Below are 12,863 nucleotides of genomic sequence, written 5' to 3' on the forward strand. Positions count from 1 at the left end.
AAAAACATACAAAATAAAAAAGTACAATAACTATAAACACTAATAAAAATTAAACACATACCTAGTCATAGAAAAAAAAACTAATTCATAACATAATTAAAAATGATCGCACAATAACTACTAGAGCTTTTTAAATAAAATAAATGCTTTATTTATTATTGAATGGAAATATATTTTAACAAAAATCCAGAGAATAATAGAAATATTACCTATTATTGCTATAAAAACAGTCAAAAGTATTTTAATATTTATCATTCACAATTTTTATCTTTTTACACTATTACATTAACAATCTTGGAAAATATCGTTCCAAAATGCTGCTATATTAATATACAATATATTGTTATTTACTAGCAAACTAAGAAAAAATCATAAAACTATATATATTACATATAAATCTATATAAACATAAATTGGTTATATTTTTGTCAAGGTCGCGGCTAGGACGACAGAGCCAGAACGTTAAAAATCAGTCGAATGAAACTAAAAGTACACGACTGAAACAGTCGATAGTAAATAGTAACAAAATCAGTCGCACCGAAAATAGCGACTGAGAACAGTCGATAGTAAAAAGTAGTGAATTATTAAACAGTCCATAGTCGATTTCAGTAGATAGTTCCCATCACTACATTATATAATGACGGCTTGGTGGAGCAGTGGTAAAGGCGATAGGATGGTCGTCCTACTGTTGCAATAGCCGCGGGTTCGAATCCTGCTAGGGCATGGTCGTAAATTTATGTTTGTGATTGTTCTAGGCAAGAGTGTAAAATCCGACAAGAAAACTGATCCCAGTCACGCCAGTTACCAGGCTGAGTAAAACCGGATATTTATTGAGATGATTTCTAAAGTTGGTCACTCGCCAGTCGGTAGGCTTAATGCTGAGGACCGTGGTTCGGAGCCCACGTTAAACTGTAGTTCTAGTCCAGATAAACCCATAGTTGGAAAAAGGAGACTTTATAATACACTTAAACTTGTGTTCTAATTTTCTGCTAGTATTTATGGTTTTGTGAGTGCTTTTACTTCATTATATTCCTCTTGGATAGATCTCAGAAAATATTCTAAATTAGATTCAGTGACTGTAAACTGTTTTCAGTTTTATCATCGTTATTTTAATAATACTTTTGATATTTTCTCAATGAATAGTTGTTATCAGTGATGTAGTTTAATAAAATCATCCTTTTTTATTTTGTGGACATGTTGCCATTTGCTGTTGAACATTTATAGTCTTCTTACTCTGGCACATAAATCAATTAGACTCTAGATAAGCAAGGCAGTCTCGTGGTTTGAGGAGATATGTGTAAAAACAAGAATAGGAAAACCATCTAAAAACATACTAAGTCATATTTTTCAATTACAATTTTTTGCAGGTATTCTAGATTTTAAAAACGCTGAAAATGAACAAGATGGCGCAGACTCACTAAATCATTTGTTGTATATTTATTACCCTTTCCAAAATTATATCGGCATGGTATCTTATATTGAGAAAATTGTAGGCATATATTTGGGCTTTTACAATGCCGCTTGCCTAACGCTACTAAATACAATCATTGTGGGCCTCGTTATACAAATACAGGTAAAATAACAAGTTATAGAATATGCACTATAGTAAAATTCCAATTTTTCAATGGTAGGTTCTTCAATATGAATTAAGTGACTACGATAAACTGTATCAACGTGGAAATGAAATTACTGATTCTGACGATTTGCCAACGATTCTCGGATTGAATAAACTCATAGAAAAACACCAAAATCTCTTAAGGTACATAACTCTGCGTTTTATATGAGGTTACTAATTATGTCTGGTTTCAGCTATAGTTCAGTATTAAATGAAGCTCTTAAAATTCCTATCTTAATCGAGTATTCGGTTTCATCTATTAGTATAGCTACTATTCTGGTTCAAATACTAAAGGTATGGAATTAAAATCTTATTTGTTATCTCATCAGATTTACTATTTGTAATTTTTTTTTCTTTAGAGTTGATTGAGCGAATTATTACTGATATAACGTTATCCGTGTCTTTTTTTGTTTACGTTTGGTTTTTTCGTTTAAAATACGGTCTCTATGAAGCTAATATTTTTATAAAATCTTTTCAGAGTTCTGATGCATCATTTTATATATTTATGGTTTTACTGGTTGCTGTGGAACTACTGTTCTTTTGTTTGAACGCTCATGATATTGTCGTTGAGGTAAAATTACTGCATTTTTATTTATAATAATATCAATAATCTAGAGTAATCCAAACAGCGATAATCTAGATAAGAAAATAATAAAACACCATCGAATTTTTTAAAAACTGAACAATGCAGTGCTTAAATATAACCTGCTTAAATTAATTTAATATAAGTTAATTTAGCTTAATATTTTTTTGTCTGACACTTTTCTGATTATGACAAAATCACTTTCTCTACTTTCCTATAACTCAATGTCCTCTTTGTTGTATAATATAAATACCTTCCATATATTTTTCAATCTTGTTAGTTGGTAATTAACATTGAAATGCCATTGTTTGTCTTTAGAATTTACGTGTTAAAGTCAATGGCAAAAAATCCTTAAATATTTCTTTCCAATTATAAAATATCATGTACTATTACAAACACACATACGGAATATATTATGTTGTTATTACTAGAGTGAATAAACAATTTCGTAAATTGTTCTTCTTCATTTATATAGATAATTGCGAGAGTCTTGCTGATGCTGATTTTTAATAGATTTCTGCTGTATTAACAAATAATCGTAAAAAATCGTTGTTGGTAGCTGATGCCTTAAAACAGTTGTTGGTTCTTAGCAAATGTTGGGCTGTTGGTATCGTAAGGCTTCAAATAAATTTCACCGAAGCTTACCACTTCCAGAGAGTCTACTCCTATATTCGTCAAATTATATTTAATAATCTCAATTCATGTTTTCCTGTTCAAGTGATCAGCTTGTCTACATAATTCTGCGAAGAAGTTAGTGATTATATTGTGACGTCTTTTAGATTGGTTCTGTACTTTCAATATTCATATTAATTTTTAAAATAATAGTTTATTATTAAGATGGTCTCTCAACAGTCTCACTGTCTCTTTGGAATTAGAACAATTCATGTTCGAATTAACCTGGCAATATTATAGCAGCTTTAATAATAGCACCCCTATATATTAATATTAAAGTATGAACAGCAGATGTTGCTACTGTATTATAAATCGCTGACTTTTCAGTATATGTCATTTCGTCGAAGTGTGAACAAATAAAATTTTTGCAGTGTTTTGGAAATGGCTGAATTTGTGTTACATTTATGGATAGTTTCACCCTCAGTTTGACGAAAAAACATACTGATAGTCATCGCGTCTGCGTGAAGCTTATGGCAATCATGCTCAATCGATTTCAATGTCTTAAGGTGGTGATTTTGATTCTGAAAAACTAAAAAAAAAATTAAGATGAGAATTAGAAGGTAGTACTTGATGAAACCATCAATAATTGTCATTATGGATTACAATTGATTCGTTAGAATTATCGGAATACCAGCCAATACACAATGGCGTTATTTTTAAGCGTGACAACTTTTGCCCGCATGTTGCAAAACAGGTAAAAACATACTTGGAATCATTAAAATAGCAAGTGCTACTTCAACTGCCCTGTCCATTTATCCAGACCATTTTCCCATTGATAACTCCTTTTCTCAGAAGATGTAGTGGCTGTAGATGGACAATGCTTTAAATAACATACATTGTACCGATACATTATACAATAAATACAATATTTCTAAAAAACTAATAGGCCTATATATAGATAAATACTATAAATAAAATAGATATCTAACTCTCAAGACTTTATGTGCATTGATTCCTAGCTAGATTCTATTTGAAACAACTCCAGATTATTGAGATCGCGCTATATAATATTTTAAACCGTCTAATATTATAATAGAGCTTACGTTTGGGAGAAGCTGTGTATTTCAGTAATTGGTATGAAAGGGATGTGCCAACTCAAAAGAGCATCCGCATCATTATGATGCGGTCCAGAATTCCCATGCACGTCTCCATTGGACCGTTTGGCATTTTAAATGCCGAATCCTTGATTTCGGTAAGTAGAAATCTTAACTTCTGGACAATGACACCAACCATCTTTTATTTTTAGATCTTTAAAGTCGCTTACTCTTACGTGTCTCTACTTTCCGGAGAAAAATAGAGAGTATTAGTCTAGTTTCGACTCAAGTAGTAATTGATGGGTTACGCTTTTAATAGTTAAATAGACGCAAGCCACCAAATATGATAGATTACTAGTTACCACTCAATATTTAACATGTTAAGAAAAGACCATTAATGTTATTAATCAGTATTAATTAATTTTAACATAAATTTTAATGTTAAAGTAATTAAAAATACATAACTTATATGTTTTATTATTTATGTTAATGATTAAGTATACAAACGGAATGCAACTACTTGTTCGGGTTATTCTATCAGTCCTGTCGGCTTTCAACAATTAAACGTAAAAGCTGCTATGTCAGTGAATTTAATAAAATGTCACGTAAATCTAAAGCTGACGCCTACATTAATGTAAGTGTTGTTAGAGTATTCTGATAAAAACTGGACTTGATGAAGCGGTAACGGCATAATGCGATTGTTCCGGTTTTATTGATACGTTATATACGAATGTTTGGTTAAAAATTATCCGCCTCAAGCCCTCTTCGATTTTATGTTTCATTTGCATGGCATGGTGCTTGTTTTTTGTTGAAATTGCCATTTGAGGAGCTCGAGAAAATTATAATTGCTGAATGAATGGGTAAGTATCAAAAATAATTTGTTACATTATACACAAAATTAGCCAGTGTAGATTTTCTAGGCATTATCAGTATTTCATAAACAACGTACTAGATCCTTTCTATAGTTGTGTGTTTTTGTTTTATACCATAGGAAAGATTCATTACAACATAACCATAACGTACTTTGAAACATTCAAATATTATTATTTCTGACCATTTGAGAGCAAAGCTCATATATTAAGTTTCAATGAAATAATTTAAACTGTCGCCATTATTGGTAATATCATATTGTGATATTATCGTTGTTATCAATGAATATACTACTTCGAGTTATTAACAGGGAATTAAAAAGTCCCCGACCTGACACATAGAGGGCGCTACTAGAATTAAATTATGTTTTTTAATCATTATTAAAAATGATTTTACCTGGTTGCAAATTGAAATTGAATGAAATAGCAGATACTCTAAAGATATCAACTGAACGTGTACATTATATAATTCACGAATATTTGGGTATGAGAAAGCTTTGTGCAAAGTGGGTGCAGCGCGAGCTCACTTTTGATCAAAACTAACGACGAGTTGATGATTTGGAGCAGTGTTTGAAGATAATCAAGCGTAATAAACCCTAGATTTTGCATCGATATGTGACAATGGATGAAACATGGCTCCATCATTTCACTCCGAATTCCAATCGACAGTCATCCGAGTGGTCTGCACACGATTAACCCGCTCCAAAGCTTGGGAAAATGCAACATTCGGTTGGCAAGGTTATGGCGTATAATTTTTATTGACTACCTTGAAATGGGAAGGGCCATCAACAGCGACTATGATGAAATCGCCGAAAAACAGCCGCATTTGAAGAAAAAGAAAGTGCTGCTTCACCAAGACAATGCACCATGTCACAAGTCAGTGAAAACGATGGCAAAAATCCATGAATTGGACTTCGAATTGCTTACTCATCCACTGTGTTCTCCAGGTATGGCCCCCAGCGACAATTTCATGTTCTCAGATCTCAAAAGAATGCTCGCTTGCATGAAATTTTCCTCAAATGAAGAGGTGATCGTCGAAACTGGTAATCGTACTATACAAATCGTAGTACAAAAATGGTATCGAAAAGTTGAAGGGTCGCTATAATCAGTGTATCATCCTCGAAAGGAATAATGTTGAATAAAAAAAACTAATTTTATCAAATAAAATGTGTTGTAGTATGGTGGGTCGGGGACTTTTCAATTGACCTGTTACACTCCGAAATATTTACCACTAACCCATTATATTCATAATATAACGAGATACAGCCAAACCATAATTGAAATCATATCACTTCCATCGCGAGAACCAACCCATTTACGAATGAATAAGTGGGTAAACACAATTCGATATGGAGCATTTCCCAAAAATATCGGGTAACTAATTAAAAAGTCCGGACTGACAATAATACGATGAATAGCCGGGAATAATTGTACCATTTTCGAACTAAAAAAGTCACAACAATGTAGATCATAATCTGGTATACCTGTCCACGTCGGGGCACCCACTTGTCAAACAGATATTTTTTTTCTGGTTTCTCGGTAAAAACGCTGCTAACAAAAGCGGCTATGACCGGCAAGTGTTTAACAAGTGAATGGAGTTCATTGATAACAAAAGCGCGCTTACCGAGTTCACATGTTTTAAATACGGTACATACAATGGCCAACCTTGTACGTAAACTGAAACCATCACAATGGATGCCTCAACTGGAGCGTATTCAATTCGAAATAATATTTTTTCTCGGGAGAAGTATCTTTGTTATGGAGTCCATCATCATTTTGTTTATTTAACATACACATTATATATATATATATATATATATATATATATATATATATATATATATATATATATATATATATAATATATGTAAGTATGTATATCATAAGCAATCTTTGTTTTGTTCTACTAGATACATTTATCACTAATTAACAACCTGCGATTAATTTATATTACTGCAAAACAATAGATTGGAATGTTTTTTAAGCCTGCATATATATATATATATATATATATATATATATATATAGTTATATTATATATATATTTAAATATATTATATATATATATATATATATATATATTTAACATACACATTATATATATATATATATATATATATATATATATTATAATATATGTAAGTATGTATATCATAAGCAATCTTTGTTTTGTTCTACTAATATTTATCACTAATTAACAACCTGCCATTAATTTACATTACTGCAAAACAATAGATTGTAATGTTTTTTAAGCCTACATATTTATATACAAATTATTATTGCCATAATGTATTAGGCATATGTAATACATAAAATGTATTATTTATACTGTCGACTATAATATATTATAAATATATTATATTTTATATTATATATTTATGTTATTATGTGTTTTTTCCGCAAATGGTGAAAATTAAAATGTCATATAATTTGTTTTTAATTATAACAGAAATTTGAACTATGCACATATACATACCTCTTAATTGTTTAAAAAAAAAATTTATAAAAATGTCAGTTGTAACTATTGACAGTCATATAACAGAATTAAATTAATAAATCAGATTGGGATTATTATAAAATCCGATTCTACAATATGATTAGTTCGAAAGAAGTATGAATATGAAACTAAGAATATTACGAATTTTTAACAATAACAATATTAAAATTTTTAATAATAAAATATTAAGCACACTCTGTCGCAAAATTAATTTATTTAGGTAGCCGGGTGGTAGCTTGGTGGCGTAGTGGTAAAGGCGATGGGACAGTGCTCGTACTATTGCAGGTTTCGAATCCTGCTAGGGTATGATCGTAAGTTTACGTTTGTGATTGTATAAAATTTGTGAATGTTCTAGGCAAGAGTGTAAAATCCGACAGGGAAAATGATCCCAGTCACGCCAGTAACCAGGCTGGGTAAGACCGGATGTCCTTCTAAAGAATTTCTAAAGTTGGTTCAAAATGATTTCTAAAGTTAGTCACTCGACAGTTGGTAAGCTTAATGCTGAGCCCACGTTAAACTTTAGGCCCAGTCCAGATAAAACCATAGTTGGTAAAAGGAGACTTTAAAATATAAAAAAACTTATTTAAGTTAAATATTTTGGAAGTGAATTTACACATATACAGGTTGAACCCCATTTTGTATTGCAAATATATAAAAATGCGTGTATATACATTTTTGAAAACAATTTACCCTTCGGTTTTCCCCTTAAAAGTTGTTCTCTTTTTTGTAGTATTGCAATTTTTTAATTGTATGTACATGGTAGAATATAAAATACGTGTAGTAGATAGGTTAAATAAGTTTTTATGTAGATATTTTATTTTAAAACCTTTTTTTTGTATTAAAAATCTAAGTATGATAATTTTTTAATTTTTAGTGAGATTTTTTGAAGTCGGTTCAATTATTTTGTTAAAAATATTTTTTTAAATATTATTTTGGGTTACCAAAATACGTATATGCTCTATATCTACTCTTCTTATTCCTACATATGGGCCTGGAAAGGTTAACTTCGAGTCAATTATATGCTAGAGCGTGATTTAAAACTAATAGTTCTAAGTCGAGAGGACGTAGTGTCCAGGAATTACTCAAAAAGGTATTGATATGAGTATTTTAAGCAAACCCTTACTAAAATGTCCTGAAAAACCCCTGAAAGCTATAGCGGTTCGGTCCCTGCTTTCACCATTAGCTTACCTAAATTCCTTCAAACTATAAAATTAGTTGTATGTAACAGGTTAATTAAAATGTCCCCGGTCTACCATAGTAAAGCACATTTTTTGGCAAAATTAGTTTTTTTTTATTCAACATAATTCCCTTTAAGGGTGATATACTGATTATAGCGACCCTCCAACTTTTTAATGCATTTTTGCTTATATAATATAGGCCTCAGTTTCGACGATCACCTCTTCATTCGATGAAAATTTCTTCCCAGCGAGCATTCTTTTGAGATCGGAGAACAGGAACTAGTCGCTGGAGGTCAGATCTGGAGAATACGGTATATGAGGAAGCAATTCGAAGTCCAATTCATGGATTTTTGCGATCGTTTTCACTGACTTGTGAGACGGTTCATTGTCTTGGTGAAGCAGTACTTTCTTTTTCTTCAAATGCGGCCGTTTTTCGGCGATTTCGTCCTTCAAGTGATCCAATAACTCTATGTAATAGTTGCTGTTGCTGGTCCTTCTTTTTTCAATGTAGTCAATGAAAATTATTTCATGTACATCCCAAAATACAGACTTCATAATCGTGCCACCCAACTGTTAAGTTTTCCCACGCTTTGGAATAGATTGATCGTGTGGGGTCCACTCGGATGTCGATTGGACTTCGGATTGAAATGATGGAGCCATGTTTCGTCCATTGTCACATATCGACGCAAAAACTCGGGTTTATTATGCTTAATCATCTTCGAACACTGCTCCGAATCATCAACTCGTCGTTGTTTGTGGTCAAAAGTGAGCTCGCGCGGCACGCTCTTTGCACAGACCTTTCTCATACCCCAATATTCGTGAATGATATAACGTACACGTTCAGTTGACATCTTTAGAGTATCTGCTATTTCATTCAGTTTCAATTTACGCAACTTTGAAGGTTAGGGCTAACTAAAAAAACATATGGATTTATTCCTAGTAGCGCCATCTATGTGTCAGGCCGGGATAGAACCTCCTCGTTTTTTGGAATCGTTTAAAAAGTTAATAGACATTCAAACCAACGTCGAATTTTGATTAATTTGTTAACAGGCATCACTCCAAACAAAATGGAGATGTTGTAATCACATTGTATATTGTTACCTGCCACGACATTGCGAATAAAATATACCCATAAAAAGGGAATGATTGTATGCGACGTTGTCAAGTGTGCCGTAAATTCGCCATTCGACATTAACCGTCAAGAGCCGGGCGTTTAAGAAATTTTAAAGTTGCGTGGGGCTATACCGTTTCCGTGTCCGAAACGGGGCATTACAACATTAAGGATAAATAATACATAAACATTACGGGTTTAAATATAGGAACAGCTGAAACGAGCCTGTTTTACAATATTCGCGTGACTAAATTGAGACAGAGCAAGAACATGCAACAACGAAGCGTATACCGTAAAAAGTTTTTGTCACATGCGGTTTTCATCTTAACTATCCGGACATGCGCTGACGCGAAAACCATAAACAACAATTATGGTTAGAGCCGTAAACAGAGCTATTTCAACTGTTTTATCTATTAGATGTGTGCAGTGCAGATATACTCGACAGATTTCTCTGTTTATAATGAATTGTCATTATGCAATATTATTATAATAATTATTATTTTATGTAGAAGATCATCACAAGTGATACCTCGTTTAAAATATATTATTCTGAAGCCCTCTCAAATATTTAAATCTGTCTATCAATTAACTCTGACGATAGCAATCGTTTTTAACCGACTTCAAAAAAGAACGAGGTTCTAGGTTCAACTGTATATTTTTTTAATGTATGTTCGCCGATCTTTCCGTCAATTGTGGACTAATTTTCAACTGAAATTCTTATTTTAATCGAAATAGAGCACTTCCAAGGTGATCCCAATGGGTCCAGGTCATATGATCATATTTCGAAGGCATATAAAAAGTTGCCAGACCTGCTGGATTTCTACTTTTCAAAATACATGTCATTAAATCAAATTAGTAACGAAAGCTTGTGCCATCTAACATCTGATCACTTTCCAGTGTTGTTAACACTGGACGCGCCAATCCTAAGAAAAGCAAAAAAGGCGAACCTAACTAATAAATATACTTGGACTGGGGCTGGGACAAATTCAGATTAATACTGCAGGAACAAGTCAGTTTAAACGTAAGACTTAAAAGTATAGATGATCTTAAGCAACAATAATATAATTTAACAAATTCGGTCAGCTGCAAAAGATGCTACCCCAATAGCAAGAGAAAAATTAGAATATGAATTAATTTACCCCCGCGCAATTAGAGAAATGATAAAATAAAGGCGAAAATCTAGAAGAGGATGGCACAGAACCAGAAATGCTGTAGGCAAAACTTTTTTTAATAGAATTAGATGACTCAAAAGATCAAAGAATATAAACATAATTGCTTTCAATAATAGGTAAGTGAATTAAGCCCAGAAGCTGACAAAGATTATTCGCTATGAAAAGCAACTCGAAGATTTTAAAGACCAATTATTCGAGTATCGCCAATTAAAAATGATCGAAATGAATGGGTTCGACGCAACGATGAAAAAGCTGAATTATTCGCACAATACTTAGCTAACATATTTCAAACTAATGATATAGAATCTACCATGGATACATCTCCTATTTATCAACCCGATGTAGATCTAAATTTAATTTCTCCACTGGAAGTTGCCACTGAAATTGATAATCTCAATCCTAAAAAGGCAACTGGTATAGATGTCATTTCACCCGGATTATTGAAAGAACTGTCACGAAAAGCAGTCATAATGTTGACATGTATATTTAATGCCTGTTTAAGACTGAAGCATGTCCTGGAATGCTTTAAGGTGGCACAAATAATTATGCTCAAAAATCTAACAAACCTGCAGAATAAGTCGAATCTTACAGGCCTATTTTGCTGCTACCTGCAAGATCAAAACTATATGAGAAACTAATATTTAAACATGTTAAAATATTTGTAATAATACCATATTTCCAGTTTGGTTTTCGAAATCAACATTCAATAATCGATAAAGTGCACAGAGTAACTGCGGCTATTAAAAAAGCGTTTGAGGAAAAGAAATACTGCCCTGCAATATTCCTGCTTGTCTCACAAGCTTTTGATCGGGTTTTGCAATTGGTATTAATCTGTAAGATGAGTCAATTGTTACCGCGGAACTACTGTTAATTGCTGTCATATCTTTTCGGAAGAAAATTTAGAGTATCGCACGAAATCGCGTTCTTGACATATAAAACTATTTCAGCTGGAGTTCCACAAGGTAGCGTCTTAGGACCTCTCCTATATCTGGTCTACACTGCTGACATTCCACCGACAAAAGAAACACTACTTGGAACCTTTGCTGCCGTCACAATTATTATGGCGAACGATATATCTCTGTCTAGGGCAGTAGAGAAAGTACAAGTGGCAGTTAACAAAATCTACAAATGGACGAAAGATTGGAAAATTCAACTTAATAGCTCGAAATCTGTCCACGTTAATTTTGCATTGCGGTGAAATAATAAAAACTTAATTATATCACTCAATGGATGCCCGATTCCTCAAACACTATCAGCTATATACCTCAGAATCAATCATGATGGTAGTTTTAACTGGTAACATCATGTTAGACAAAAAGTAAAACACATTAGAACCAAAAATAAAACAACTATACTGGTTAGTCGGAAGATAGTCCCAACTTGATCTAAAATCAAGAGATTGATTTATAAGACAATTATAAAGCCAATTTGGATCTATGGGCTGCAAATATGGGGTTGCACTAAAAATTCAAATCAACTAGTCATCCAACGCTGTCACAACAAGGTTCTTCAATTGATTACCAATGCTTATCGCTACGTAACCAACAACAAACTTCACGATGACCTGGAAATCAAATGGATTTGCGAAGTTATCCAAGATTTCGCCTTGAAATACGAAAGAAGGTTACTAAACACCTACCTTATAAGTACCTACCTATAACTATTTATTTATCTACAATATTATTTTAACTACTACACAAAAATAATAATATAAGTTTGTGACATATACATAAAATTTTACAAACAAAACAAATCTAATTTGTTGCTTGTACCGACTTCAAAGTGATTAGTCGTCATCATGTGTCGAATGTAGTACCTATAGTAAATTAATTTTGAAGTAAAATATACATATAAATATAATATAAAATTTGTCTGGGTGTCAAATATTTGCAAAATTCTTCTAAACATTGATGTTTATTTTCAGAGGTTATAAACCAGCAAAGATTTTTGTGCTTTGCTTGTTTTGTATTATGTCTTCCTCCTTGACTCTTTATATTTAATTCAATCTAAGTGATATGGGGTGTTCATAGATTTGTGTGTAATAGTTCAGAATTATATATGAGCGAGGAAAGGGTTAAGGGGTCGAGTCGAGACATCTTAATATCTCTGTAATAATGTCAGTGGAGCGTAAC

General features: G+C 32.3%; 1 protein-coding gene across 1 annotated transcript; it reads left to right on the top strand.

Moving 5' to 3' along the window:
• Window positions 1-1,394: 1,394 nt before the first annotated feature.
• On the top strand, window positions 1,395-4,292 carry LOC143193368 (odorant receptor 45b). Its single transcript, XM_076399541.1, has 6 exons — window positions 1,395-1,573; window positions 1,632-1,759; window positions 1,810-1,909; window positions 2,094-2,186; window positions 3,907-4,062; window positions 4,117-4,292. Exons 1-6 carry the CDS (start codon window positions 1,466-1,468, stop codon window positions 4,165-4,167), a joined length of 636 nt encoding a protein of 211 aa, XP_076255656.1. The 5' UTR covers window positions 1,395-1,465; the 3' UTR covers window positions 4,168-4,292.
• The last annotated feature ends 8,571 nt before the right edge of the window (window positions 4,293-12,863 follow it).

Source organism: Rhynchophorus ferrugineus, unplaced genomic scaffold, assembly GCF_030347505.1.
Source record: "Rhynchophorus ferrugineus isolate W39M unplaced genomic scaffold, kcgeb_rfMv2 rfM3, whole genome shotgun sequence".
Classification (NCBI taxonomy): Eukaryota; Metazoa; Arthropoda; class Insecta; order Coleoptera; family Curculionidae; genus Rhynchophorus; species Rhynchophorus ferrugineus.

Coding starts and splice junctions, on each gene's coding strand:
- LOC143193368 (XM_076399541.1), top strand. CDS start 1,466: ATGGTATCTTATATTGAGAAAATTGTAGGCATATATTTGGGCTTTTAC. Junction 1,910..2,093: donor TTCTGGTTCAAATACTAAAG/GTATGGAATTAA, acceptor AAATCTTTTCAG/AGTTCTGATGCATCATTTTA. Junction 2,187..3,906: donor CTCATGATATTGTCGTTGAG/GTAAAATTACTG, acceptor ATATTATAATAG/AGCTTACGTTTGGGAGAAGC.